This window comes from Acomys minous (assembly GCF_964271855.1).
Source record: "Acomys minous genome assembly, chromosome: 3".
Taxonomy (NCBI): Eukaryota; Metazoa; Chordata; class Mammalia; order Rodentia; family Muridae; genus Acomys; species Acomys minous.
This window is the reverse complement of record NC_140485.1, coordinates 43,897,541-43,911,266: the sequence shown is the minus strand read 5'-3', so window position 1 is coordinate 43,911,266 and position 13,726 is coordinate 43,897,541. Positions and strand designations below refer to the sequence as shown.

Sequence of the window (13,726 nt, the reverse complement as noted above, 5' to 3'; positions counted from 1 at the left end):
CTCTGAGTAGTACAGTCAGGCTTACCTAAGATAGTCAGCATAGCCTGGCATGCGGCCAACAGCATGTAGGTGGTTGGTGCCCAGTTGGCTACTATACCCCGACTGCTTTGTAGTCAGGGCCTTCCCAGGGGCCTGAGCAGACTTACAGCCTCAGTCCAGGCTGAGCCTGTGGGCTGTGCCCTGGGCTGGCCTGGTGCCCAGTTTCATCCAGCAGGAAGGTCTCCACCCTGACTGCCTTGCTCCGGCAGCGAGCACATCTGGTTTCTGACTGACTAGTCTCCAGAAGATACAGGCCGTCCCTGTCTCCACGCCCTACAGGGGATCTTAGAGCTCCCCTAGGCTTCTTACATCTGGTTGCCAGGGAGGGGTGGTCAAAGATTTTGAGGTGTGTCCCCAGGAGCCTGGGAGTGTGAAAAGCAAGCCCCCTTTACAGCAGGATGCAGGCAATACCCCTGACCCTTCAGGATCAGATGAGCCTGCCTCTTCTGACCCCTGGCAAAGCTGTCCTTGCTGGGATGAGGCCACTTGTACTCCTCCTGGCTAGGCTGAGACATTCTGCTTCTCCCCAGCTCTTGCCAGCCTGGCTAGCCGCTAAGCCTCTCCAGGGAGGAGTCCAAGCGCTGCTGTTAATGAGCCCTCGGTGGGTTGGGCATCCTATCATTTAATCACAGTAATGTTTGAAGGCATTCCTCTCCCTCCCGCTTTGTAGATAGGGAAGACTAAGGTCCCAGCCACGCCAGTCAGTGGCCAACACTATGCTATCTACACCTGCTACTGTTCAGGACCGTGTTTCCTTCAACCTGCCTAATACTTCAGCCCTTTCATACAGTTCCTCGGGTTGTGGTGACCCCAGCCATGAAATTATTTTTGTTGCTGCCTCATAACAAACTATGATGCTGTTATGCGTCATAATGTTAATATCTGTTGTGCAGGACATCTGGTAGACCCGTAGGTTGAGAGCTACTGCTCTAGGGATTGCAGGTGACACTTCCTGTTTACCTGTCCATGTGAGTCCTCCAGAAAGTCTCTGAAGCTGATGGGTTGGAAGGTATTGAGAAGAAAAAAATAGTTGCAAGGTAGTCACATCACAGTTGAGGGGCTCTGGTGCATGGTGGAGTGGAGGCGCAGATTGTAGAGGTGGAGATCCCCGAGGTTAACCAGGCGTCCTCAGACTCCGGTGCCTCCGCTGCTGCTGCAGGTGTGAGCTATTTCTTGGTCACATGTTTGGAGAGACAAGTCCTGTCCCCTAGAGCACTCCATCCCTCCCCAGGCACCCTGTTGTGCTGAGTAGTGTCTTCTTCCTGTGCCTGACAGCTGCTGCTAGATGCTGGTGCTCACGTCGAGGGCTCAGCAGTCAACAGTGGGGAAGACAGCTATGCCGAGACTCCCCTGCAGCTGGCCTCTGCGGCTGGTAGGTAACACTGCTCTCCTACCCAACAAGTTCTCTATGACATGGTAGCCTTGTCAGCCAGGCAGGTCACTGAACTATCTGCTATCTTTGGGAACCCTTAAGGTGGCTCCTTCTAAGCTACTGGAAAGGGGCTCCTTCCCTCCACCCCCCAGTGTTTTCGCTGAGCATAAGATCCAGTAGGGCTGGGAGCCCTCTCCTCCTGAGGCCCCGGGCAGGGTCCTGGTGGTAGGACACAACCACTTCTCCTACTTGCATCCATGTTATCACCCCTCATTGTCACTGGGTCTCCTGCCACTTATTCCAAGGATCAGATCTTGGAGACCCTCCCACTACCCCATCTAGGTTTCCCTACTCAGATACAATCTCATCAAACTGGGTACCGCCACCTTGTCTTTTCAGGGAACTATGAGCTGGTCAGCTTGCTACTGAGCCGGGGTGCTGACCCCCTGCTCAGCATGCTGGAAGCCAATGGCATGGCCTCTTCCCTCCATGAGGATATGAACTGCTTCAGCCACTCAGCTGCCCATGGCCACAGGTACAGACCCTGGGATGCTTGCCTGCTGACCTCTCCTGAAGGCAGAGCGCATGTCAGTCAGGATGATGTAGCTTCTCGGTCAGTGTGGAGGCCCAAGACTTCGGAGACCTGGAAACACGGGACAAGCTGCTGGGTCCCTACACACTGGCACTGACTGGGACCTGCACTTCTTATGTTGGGGCAGCCACTCCTTTTTTAGAAAAGTTATTCCTGTAGCTGCCAGAGCCACTCAGGACCACAGTCCTTTGTGAAGTTGGTGATTGACCAGTGTCTGTGGGGGTCCCAGAGTATCGCCCAGCGCTTCCATTCAGCACATGGGACAGCCATGGAGAGGCTGCTGGTAGCTCCAGGAACAGATGGCAGGCCTGCCTAGCCTTGTGGCTGGCAACAGCAGGCTGAAACCAGAGCCATTAGGCAGTCCTAGGAATAGAGTATAGAGGGCAGGGAAGGGAACAGAAAAGAAAGGCTGGCAGGCAAGATGCCAGCGTGCAGTTTAGGGTGTCTTCTCACCGTAGACTCATGTCCCTGCTGTGCCCTCCCCCTCCACAGGGCCTGCCCCTGTACCTTTTTCTAGACCCTACATCTTCCCCATTAATGCACAGGAGGAGAGCAGCAAGGGGTGGGGGGCTTTGTTCACTGTGGGATGGGTTACTCAGGGGAAGGGCTGCGTGCCATGCTCTGTGTGCATCTGATGGTGTGTCCGCTACCTCTGCGTCAGACCACCACCAGCCCCAGGAAAGGGTGATCCTAGCACTCTGTCTTAAGGTGGAAAGTCAGCCAAGTGCAGAGCTTCAGTCATACCAGGAGAGGAGAAAGGTAGGGTCTTTGGCTCTTCCACGTGCCTGTGGATGAGGAATGCTGAGAGCCCTCAGCTGCCCTGAAGTAGCCCATCGTAGGCATAACACTCTAGCCACTCAGGTAGGCTCTGTCCATCCATCTTGGGGACCGCAGGGCTTATCTTGCTATCTTGGCCTACAGGAATGTCCTGAGGAAGCTCCTGACTCAGCCACAGCAGGCTAAAGCTGATGTGCTGTCCCTAGAAGAAATCCTAGCTGAGGGCGTGGAGGAGAGCGACACATCGAGCCAGGGCAGCAGCAGCGAGGGGCCTGTGAGGCTCAGCCGAACCCGCACCAAGGCCCTGCAGGAAGCCATGTACTACAGTGCCGAGCATGGCTACGTGGACATAACCATGGAGCTGAGGGCACTGGGTGAGTCTGTGTGGGTGTACACACTTGCACAGAAACAAACACACAGTGCACACATGCACTACGCACACAGGCACATGGCAACAGTCCCTCCATGGCTCTCAAGGCCCCAGCCTTCTGCTCACAAACCCATGCTCCTCTCCGATGGAACTTCACGGGTGTATAGGACCCTGAAGATGACTAAGATGCCAGTGTGCCTGGTTGCTCAGCCAGCTTTCCACTCCTGGGATCTGTGACCCTGTGTGTGGACTTCTGGGTCGCCTATGGAGGCTTGTCAGCGGGATGCACTGAACCAGATCCTATGTTAGTTGTGCGCCCATGTGATGTCGCCAAGGTTCACTTCCCACCTCTCTGTAGGTTTGGTGCTCATCATCCTCAACTAAGAATAGGATATTGTCAGCTAGAGCACCAGGCATGGCAGTGTTACAGGGCCAAATGCACACATCTCATCCTAATGCAATGACCCTTTAATGCAGTTCCTTGTGTTGTGGTGACCCCAACCATGAAATTTTCAATGCTACTTTATAACTATAATTTTGCTACTATTATTAATCATAATATAAATATCCATTTTTCCAGTGGTCTTAGGTGGTCTCTGTGAAAGGGTCATTTGACACCCCCCACCCCCCCACACACACCCCAGGTTGAGAACCACTGTCCTAGGGCCTGGCCATCAAAACCCAGAAGCAACACTGGGATATAACTGGGTTTTATCACCAATTTCATACCCTAGTCTTAAGTTACCCCATGGCCCCAGACTCATTGCAGGGAACTCTAGGAAACACTCATGTGCCCACAGTGCCCAGATGTGCCAGTGAGCTGGGTGCTGCAGACACCTCCAGAATGGGAACCAGCCCATTTCAGGCTTCCAGACAGTAGAGCTTTGTGTCCTTGAGTGTCCTGCGTGTTTTCTGGGTCCATCTGGTCATCCTCTTGAATGGGTTCTTCTCAGCAGATAATTCTAGGGACCAACAAGCAATAGGCCCTGAACTTGGCCGAAGGCCTTTCTCCATGTCATCTGATGAAAAGCCAAAGCACCCTGTGGCCTGACAGGAAATCTAAGCTTTGTCCACAAGGCTCAGCTGAGGGGCACAGAGCACTGGGGGGTGGGGGGTGGGGGTGTCAGGCTTTCCCATGCCATGAGGCATCAATGGAGAGGCCCTGCTTTCCTGGGAGGGAGTGACAGCTGCCCTCTCTCTGGCCAGGTGTGCCCTGGAAGCTGCACATCTGGATAGAGTCCTTGCGGACCTCCTTCTCACAGTCCCGGTCCTCGGTGGTGCAGGGCCTCCTGAGGGATTTCAGCTCCATCAAGGAGGAAGAGTACAACGAGGAGCTGGTCACGGAAGGCTTGCAGCTCATGTTTGACATCCTCAAGACCAGCAAAGTAAGTGGGGCCCAGCAACCTCAGCCTGGGACTCACAGAACTCTGCGCTCCAGATCCTAAGGCGGCCATATAAATTTACGTGCAGGCCGGGCTGCTGGATCGCTGTGAGTTCGAGGCCAGCCTGGTCTACAAAGTGAGTCCAGGACAGCCAAGACTACACAGACAGACCCTGTCTCAAAAAAAAAAAAAGTAAATAAATGTACATGCACATACATCCCCCATGCATGGACAGACACCACCCCACCACCCAGAGTTGCATGTGTGGCTGCCAGAGGGCAGAGGCCATGGCAGTCCAGGTTGGAGCCCAGCCAAAACAGCCACTTGGGAAATCACAGATGAAGTGACAAGCCATTCTGGCCACGTCAGATCCAGTGGGAACAAACTGCTCTGATGCTGGCCTGAGGCAGCCACGTGCATGAGCTGACGGTCCATCCCACCTCTCCCTACAGAACGACTCCGTCCTCCAGCAGCTGGCCACCATCTTCACGCACTGCTATGGCACCAGCCCCATCCCTAGCATCCCAGAGATCCGGAAGACCCTGCCAGCCAGGCTAGGTGTGTGCCTGTCCCCGCTGGGGCTTGTCCCCCTCGCACTCTCCCCTTTCCCCCTATCGCTCTTGCCTCCTTTTCTGTCTCCAAGTGCCAAGGCCCTAGCCTCAGTTTCTCTATTCCTCACTTCCTGTCCCCTGCCCCCACCCCACCCCAGCCCTCTTAGAAGCCCTGGGGGTGCATACCCTGCCACTGTCTTTGTCTTCCCACCCACAGATCCTCACTTTCTGAACAACAAGGAGATGTCAGATGTCACCTTCCTAGTGGAAGGAAAGCTGTTTTATGCACACAAAGTCCTTTTGGTGACAGCATCTAACAGGTATGCAGCCTGGGGAGCAGCCCTGGCCCCAGGGACACCTGCCGTTCCCTTAAGCATTGAAGTGTGTTATGTGAGTCTCCTGGGGAGAGATAAACAAGCATGTATCCACCCCAGATAGGACACCAATAATGGTTCTACCTGAGTCTAGCTTAGGAAAACAGTGGAGTTTTTTGGGGGGACAGGCGGTAGGGTTACTTAAAGAAACATGATGCCCCAGAGGCAGTCCCAGCATGGGTGCATGAAAGCTGCATCTCTGAAGTTCCTGGCCTGACTTGCCCAGCTGCCCAGAGTCTATTCTTCCCAGCAGTTATTGCTGCTTATATAACCTTAGGGAGAGACAATAAGGATTTATGTAAGTTCCAGGAACTTCCTCAGAACTGTCTTGTTTACTTCCAAACCTTGTTTCATTTACTTTGGAAAAAAGAGCTACACAAGGTTACAGTAGGGTTGGTGAAAAGGGACAAGGGGGACATTATAGCCTCTGTCCCATGCAACAGAGCTCCCACCTGCCCCTGGGGTACAAAGTGGCCTGGACTGGGTGCAGCAGGAGCAGGGTCCAGCATGCAAAGGGAAGTTCTGAGGGGCTTCGTCCTGCTTAGTTACTGCAGCTGACTGTTAGAACGTTCTGTCTGGAACGAAGAGCCAGTGTTCCCACCACAGGCTCTAGGTCACTGTGCAGGGGAAGGAGTGGGGACAGCACAGAGCTGGGCCCAGCCCTCAGTCCAAACATTAGAAATGACTGCCTGCTCCTAAACGAGTGTTCCATCTCCCAGAAGCTGCTCAAGTGACAGTGCTGTTGGCACAGCAATGGATCGGGCCATGTTCAGACCCTACCTTGTCTCCTTGTTCCAGGTTCAAGACCTTAATGACCAATAAATCAGAGCAAGGTGGGGACAGCAGCAAAACCATTGAGATCAGCGACATCAAGTACCACATCTTTCAGGTGTGTGGGCCTCAGAGTTGCACTCTCCTTGGAAGTCCCTCTGCACAGCCCATCCTGGGCCTCATCCATCTGGTCACTCTGTCCTCTAGGTCAATGACCACCAAGGGAGCCACCCAGTTGTCCCCTGACCCAAACTGATCCACTGTGAGGCTGTGCCTTCCCAGCCTTAGGAATCTAGGCAGCCTACACATAGACGTAAAGCATGAACGCATACTGCCCAGCAGGTGTGCCACTGGGCCATCATGATGTACACGTAGGGTGCCCCCTTCCCAAGAGCCCACACCAGCCTTGCGCCACATGGGAAAGCATGGGGAGCAGTCCAGCCTGCAGAGGCCCCAGCGCAGGGCTTTGCATAAGGGTTAGATTGAGCAACAGAAACTCCAGTTGTAGCTTTGAGGAGGGTCTAGATTCAGTTGGGTCTGAGCTGAGACTTTCCAGGAAGCCCGTGTGTGTGTGTGTGTGTGTGTGTGTGTGTGTTAGGGGGAGTTGGCGCTGCTCAGGCCTCTGTGTGTGTGTGTGTGTGTGTGTGTGTGTGTGTGTGTGTTAGGGGGAGTTGGTGCTGCTCAGGCCTGTGTGTGTGTATGTTAGGGGGAGTTGGTGCTGCTCAGGCCTGTGTGTGAGTATGTGTGTGTGTGTTAGGGGAAGTTGGTGCTGCTCAGGTCTGTGTGTGTGTGTGCGTGTGTGTGTGTGTGTGTGGTGCTGCTCAGGCCTGGAGACCTTACCCACTTCAGGGCTGTGACCACACAGAGGCAGCAGGTACATAGTGTTGGTCCCTGCCTTGCCCTGGGCATATTAAGATCTCATGGGGGGGTCTTAATCCCCCCACTACCACTCGGAAATACAGAGAGCTACTCTCTACAGTGCCTGGCCCTCTCTGCCACCATAGTTAAGGCCAGGTATGGTGACATGCACTTACAGCTCCAGCCCTCAGAGTCTGGGACAGGAGGCTACAAGCTTGAGGCCAGAGTAGACTATAGTGTGAGGCCTTCAGTAAGCACCCCCCTCCAAATACAGTGCTGGACTCCTCCACCTACTCTTTAGTCACTGGTTTGGCATTAACCACTCTGGGATAGAGGAATTCAGAGGGTGAGGCCACCCTCATGAGACAGGACAGGGGAAAGCACTTCCTGGAAGTGCTAGCAGCCAGGCTGGGGTATCAACAGTAGGTAAGACTTCAGACCACACAGACAGTATCCCAGAAGCCACCATAGCATGAAGACTTAAACCCCAGGCCACAGGAAGCCAGTGGAGGGTGGCACTGATCGCTGGTGTGCCACTGTCTGCAGAGGTGTGCTCCTTCCACTCTGGGAGTCCCGGCCCTTAACCTCAGCGTGAGGCATGGGAGCAGGCAGCTCACCAGACACTTCTTAGCTCAGCATTTCACCTGCTCCCTCACCTAAGCCTCAGGCCACAGTCCAAGGTCTGTTCCCCTCTTGGCAGATGAGGAGTCAGAGGGTGGACAGCGTGTTCAAGGCAACAGAGAGGTGGGAAGTGACAGGCACTCGAGGCAAGGAGGCTTGGTAGGAGCTTGGCTGCTAAATGGAAAAGTGGTGGGGCATGGAAGGAAGAACAGACGGGCCAGAGACCCCGGGGAGCAGGGAGGCAGGGAGGAGAGACCCGGGGTCTCTGGCCCTAGTGGTGGACCCCCCCACCCCCTCTCAGCCCGTTTAAAGAGGGACAGCTCTAAACGTGTGTTTGGCCAAGATGCCCAAAGTCCAGCTGACGGAAGCCTAAGGGCGAGCCGCGCTCGGGTGTAGGATGGTCCCCGAGAGCAGCAGGGATTGGTGGAAAGGTAGGGAGTGTGTGTGGGCTCAGCCTTGTGGCCAAGGAAGGGCACCTGTGCCAGGACTGGCTGGCAGCTCCTGATGAGGGTAAATGGGGACAGTAGGCCTAACAGGGTAGCACACACAGGTCTTGGAAATGTAAACCCTCAGCTCCTCACCCAGTGTTAGTTATCCTGGTAGTCAGATCCGGCTCAGGACACCTACCTGCCTTATCCCACGGACCCCCTGAGCCCATCTGACTTTAATTACATACTGCAGCATATCAAAACTATTTTACTATATTCACTCCACCATATCAATAGTATCAATAGAAATTGAGGCCTTTCCTTTTTTAGTGCTGGAGGCTAAACCTAGGGCCTTCTGCTCACTGGACAAGCACTGGACTGTTAAGCTGACCCACCTCTGACCCAACTGAGTGAGGGTATCCCAGGCCTGAGACTTTGTCCTGGTGGCTGATGCAGGCTCCAGCTGGGGCCTCGGAAGCCGTGGGAGCCTGGCTTCAGAGTGGGAGCCTGCCAGTACCTGGCTGAGCTGCAGCCGTGCTGTCAGGCTTTCCTCTAGACCCTCTGGTGCCTCTCCAGCCTGAGGGCCGGTCCTAACAGAGCCTGACCGTGCCGGCTGGAGCCTTGTTTACTCACACGCCTGCCAGCGCCTTGCCAGGGCTGTTTCTTCAGCCAACCAGAGAAAATTGTTTTCCTTTTTCCAACTGGGAACCTCACCAGGTTCCAGTGTAATGGCAGTATTTGTGATACAAACCTCAGAACTCAATATAGCTGCCCACTCTTGGACTCTCCCATGGAATCCCAGCACCCACTTCCTCAGAGCCCCAGGCAGCAAAATGAGCAAGCACTTCCTTTCTTGGGGAGATTGCCAGAATGCGGCCTGCTTAGACAGCTATCGCTCTACTCACCCCCCAGCTCCACATACATTTCTTTTGCTTCCTAGACAGGGTCTCTCTATGTAGACCAGACTAGCCTTGAACTTGCCCCCCCCCCTCCTCCTCCAACAGTGGATCACCAACATGCCTGGCTATTCATAAAACTTATTCATTTGAGATGGGCTGTCCCTGGCTGGCCTGCTGATGTGTGGCCCACGCAGAGCCTCAAACTTGGGCAGTCCTCCCATCTAAGCTTCCCAACCGCTGGGATTATAGGCATGTACCAGCACACCGGCCTCGTGCATAATTTTTGGACAAAAGAAGCAATGAGCACACTGTGGGGTGGGGAAGGGCAGGAGTGGGGATAAGAAACCCCTCCTGTGGCATCAGAATGCAGTGCTTAAGGCAAGGCACCTTCCCACTTGGGCTGTAGTCATAGGGAAAAGCTCCTTGTCCTGGCTAGGAGTCAGAGGGTTGCAGAGCTGGCGTCACAGCTGTGCAGCACTTCCCTATGTCTGCTTCCACTGCAGATGCTGATGCAGTACCTATACTATGGAGGGACAGAGTCCATGGAGATCCCCACTGCTGACATCCTGCAGGTAAACAGGCCATGCAACCCACAGCCCTCCAGACCTGGTCCCCTATACACATGACAGGGGAGGGGCTGCCGTCTGAGGTAAGGGCACTTCTGTAGACCAGGAACTGGGCACACCTCAAGCCCAGCTTTCTTGGCTGTGCCAGTGGTTAGAAGGTACCAGTGGGAAAGGATGGCTCAGCCCAGGAGGAGCAGACATAGCTGAGCCTCCTGCTCCCCAGTGGCTGAAGCACACAGCTCAGGGGCTCAAGTAGGTAAACACCCTGACTTGCAGCCCATGATCTCTTTTGAGGTCACAGATCTCACGTGTGCTCACATGTGTGCCCAACCTGTATCGCTCACATCCCAGCTACCACCAAGAAGGCCTCCAGCAGGACCATGTCAAGGCCATCTCTTCTCAGACTGGTCTAGCAGGAGGGCTGGGTCCTGGGGCTTAAAAAGAGGCTTTCATTTCCTCTTAAGAGGCCTTATTTTACCCTCTCCCCACCCCCCACCCAACTAGCTGCTGTCAGCTGCCAACCTGTTCCAGCTGGACGCCTTGCAGAGACACTGTGAGATCCTGTGCTCCCAGAACCTTAGCGTGGAGAGCGCTGTCAACACCTACAAATATGCCAAGGTAAGGGCTAGGGACATCCAGCCGCTCCCCTGCACACTCTACTGGCTGCAGGGCCCCTTCATAGCACTTGGGAGCTGCATGTGCCCAGACCACATGGAGGGCAGTGGGGGGGGGGGCAGGGGGTGTCTGAGAGAGCTTAAAGCTCCAGCTGCAGCCGGCAGCAGTGACACTGACATTAGCTCAGGCCAAATCAGAAGTCTGTTGGTTCAGAACCATCTCCTACCTCTAGGCCACCCAGCTCTGAAGCACACTTCACTTCCCGCTCTGCTACCCTCATTTCTGTTTTGGGTCTCTCCACACCCCGTCTTCCTCATATTTCTTTCAAAACTATGAAACCATGTCTTCCTCCTACTTAAGCCTGCCCAAGGTTGTTGGCTGCTTGCAAACCAATAGATGGCAGCCCATAGCAAGCTTGACAAGACTCCCAGCATCCCACCCTTGTTTCCCTTCCCAGCCTGCTCCTGCCCAAGGCTCCTATGATAACCCTTCCTTCTTCCTGTAAAGCACTTTGCAAGACCAGCCAGCCCCATGTCATCAGATGTCCCCAGGCCTCAGACATCGCCAGCTTTTACTGTCCATCTGCGGTCACCTGGCTTGTCTCATCGATTCTTTGGGTTTTATCCTCCCTGTCCCAGAACGTTACCCTCAAGAAAGCCTGAGAGAGGGACCTCAGCACCCCTGCCCAGTGCCAGGTCAAAGCGAGTGCTTGATACTGATTGAGTTAGCACAGGTTTGGAGCATTGCCCATGACAGTCAAGTGGGCCCTGGGCTGGGCTGGGCTGGGCAGGGCAGTGCGTAGTCACTACCCTTAGGAAAGGAGCTGTTCAAGAAACTAGTGTTCTTGGTGATACAGCTGATACTCAAACCAGGCACTCCCAGGAGATACAGAAGGGAAGGTGGCTTCACGAGGCAGTCAGGGGCCCTGTTATGATCAGGTGACCTATGAAGCTTGGGCAGGCTTGGCATGGGAGAGGTCTATACAAAGGCCTCATTTCTCTCCTTCCCAACAGATCCACAATGCCCCAGAGCTGGCCCTGTTCTGCGAGGGCTTCTTCCTCAAGCACATGAAGGCCCTGCTGGAGCAGGATGCCTTCCGGCAGCTCATCTATGGCCGAAGCAGCAAAGTCCAGGGCCTGGACCCACTGCAGGACCTGCAGAGCACCCTGGCTGAGCGAGTGCATTCTGTCTACGTCACCTCCCGGGTGTGAGGTGGGATGGAGGGTGACAGCCATCTGTGGGTGTGCAAAGGTCTGCTAAGGCCAGAAATAGCTACCAGTGACAACCCTGCCCCCCTCGGTGGAGGGAGGCTCGTAGGGCCTTTGGAGCTAGGCTCATGGGTGTACTTCCTGCTCTTCCTCCCAAATACCCCTCTGTGGTGTCGACTGATCCCTGAGCGGACAGAGAACCCACTTCACTGGTGCTCAACCAGTAACTGGTTAGGGGGTGACAGAGTTTGCACCTTGAGGGGCTACCCTGTGCCCTCTCCCCTCCAGCGGCTCAGCAGCAAGCCAATCCACCCCGACCCAGCTGCACCCACTCTGGCTGGGGCTGTTAGCACAGCATTCTTATGAACCTAGAGAATGTAACCTGAGCAATAGCTGGTAATGTCTTGTTTTCTTAAATGCCACAGAGGAAGGCTTTCCAAATCTTGTCCTCCAAGCTGTGCCTTTGAAAGGGCTGGTGGCCCTTGTCCATGAAGACTGGACCTCTCGTGGCCCTCCCTGCAATACTACTAACTGGAGCCCGAGCTCAGAGCCTCTGAGCTGAGGGTGTGATGGGACAGAGAACAGGAACCCAGGGACCTCAGCTCTTGTTGCTACAGCTAGCAGCCAAAGCAAAGAAGTGGGTTCTCAGACTTCTGGCCTAGCTCTAGCGTGTCTGTAGGCTCAGGCATCGCGAGTGCAAGGCTCCTTTCACTCAGGACTGGAGTGCAAGAGCACACTTCTTACCTGGGATCTGTGACTCTTGGGCCATGAAGGACAGGGCCTTGGTGGAAGAGAAGCTATGTCCCCTCCCCTCCAGCCCTCAGTCTTGGCTGCCCAAGCTCTGGCCTATTTGTGGACAGACACTGGGACAGCATCAAGCTACCTTAGGGACTATTTATTCATCAGAAACCCCCAGGGCTTACAATCCTGGAAAATATTTTCAACTTGCTGCTTGTGCTGGATGTACAAAAGAATGAGTGGTATTTTATTGCTGTAATATTGTATGATATTGTAACTATATCTTAATGTCGTCACTCACTGTAAATGTACTATGGTTTTATCAACAATAAACTCATTAACAATGACCTTGGCATCTGTCCCTCATGAGATTGCCTCGAGGAGTTCAGAGCATCAGAGGAGCTCCACTGGACCACGGGCACTCAGAGCCGAGTCTGTACCACTGGGCAGGTAAACCCCACAAGAAAGCTCTTGTGTAGCCAGCCACTTGCCTGCCAAGGTGTCAATCTGACTCTGTCCTCAGATGGGCCAGTTTCTTCACCTGGGAAATGAGGCAGGTGAAAACTTGTCTATGCCATTGGGCTGGACAGGCCTCCCCAGCCTGAGTCCTGTTCCATCTGTGGCTTTTTTTTTTTTTACCTTTATTGCCCAGGCACCTCCGTAGGAAGGATGAGATGAGGAAGCTACTTAGGTGCTTGCAGACCTGTATCCACACTGCATGGTCTGAAGAAAAGCACCCAGTAGACAGGATCTGTTCGAGGCCAGCCTTGAACCAGGAGTCCTTGCTGGTTCTTATTAAGGCACTGAGCCCTAGTGGCTACCATTTAGTAGCATCCTGGAATTCTGGTTGGAAGAGACTCCAGGAACCAGTCCCAGGAAAGGCCTTTTCCCAGCTCTGCTGGGGTGAGGACGCCTGTGCAGGACAGTGCCCTCTGGGGGCCATGGGAAGGAGATGCAGTCCTAAGTACCACACTCAAGGTCCCCGGGACAGCAAGATCTAGGAGTGTCTGTCCATCACTGAGAGTTTGACCATTCCACCTCCAGCAGACCTGGTTCCTAGCCAAAAAAGCGGGTCAGCTTTCAACTGGCTCCAACCTGTTCCTCTGCAGGGGTGTTAGGATTAAGTGAAGGGTTAGCCCACTGGGCTTATATAGAGTAGGCATGCTTTTAAATGAATATCATTTTTTAAAACGGTGGGTCTGGAGATAGGATAGATGGGTAAGAGCTCTTGCTATGGAAGCATTAGGGTCTGAGTTCAGATCCTATCACCGATGTGAAAAGCCTCCTGTAACCCAAGTCAGTACTGTGGGAGGCAGAGACAGGATCACTGGGGTTTGCTGGCTGCCAACGTAGCTCCAGTTCAGTAAGAGGCCCTCTCTCAAGGGACACTCAGTGGCTTCTGGCCTGTGCGCACACGCACACATTTTTATGGGGGAGGGGAAGTTAGTCTTAGGCCCCAAGAAGAACTGACAGCAACAGGGGTGTTCGATCACTTACCCAGGGACAGCTACCCAAGATCATGAGTGCCACTTCCCTGCTGTCAGCCTCTCCCTGCTAGCAGCTAG

At 54.2% G+C, this 13,726-nt stretch overlaps 1 protein-coding gene across 1 annotated transcript in view; it reads left to right on the top strand.

The window, feature by feature from the left end:
• Positions 1 to 12,508, top strand: part of ABTB2 (ankyrin repeat and BTB domain containing 2) — a 160,147-nt gene extending 147,639 nt beyond the window's left edge. Inside the window, exons 8-17 of the mRNA XM_084774970.1 lie at positions 1,315 to 1,411; positions 1,811 to 1,946; positions 2,925 to 3,154; positions 4,357 to 4,535; positions 4,985 to 5,090; positions 5,301 to 5,403; positions 6,256 to 6,346; positions 9,538 to 9,606; positions 10,105 to 10,218; positions 11,229 to 12,508. Of these exons, the coding sequence (XP_084631096.1) occupies positions 1,315 to 1,411; positions 1,811 to 1,946; positions 2,925 to 3,154; positions 4,357 to 4,535; positions 4,985 to 5,090; positions 5,301 to 5,403; positions 6,256 to 6,346; positions 9,538 to 9,606; positions 10,105 to 10,218; positions 11,229 to 11,426 (1,323 nt within the window). The 3' untranslated portion in view covers positions 11,427 to 12,508. The remainder of the gene's footprint in view (positions 1 to 1,314; positions 1,412 to 1,810; positions 1,947 to 2,924; positions 3,155 to 4,356; positions 4,536 to 4,984; positions 5,091 to 5,300; positions 5,404 to 6,255; positions 6,347 to 9,537; positions 9,607 to 10,104; positions 10,219 to 11,228) is intronic.
• The last annotated feature ends 1,218 nt before the right edge of the window (positions 12,509 to 13,726 follow it).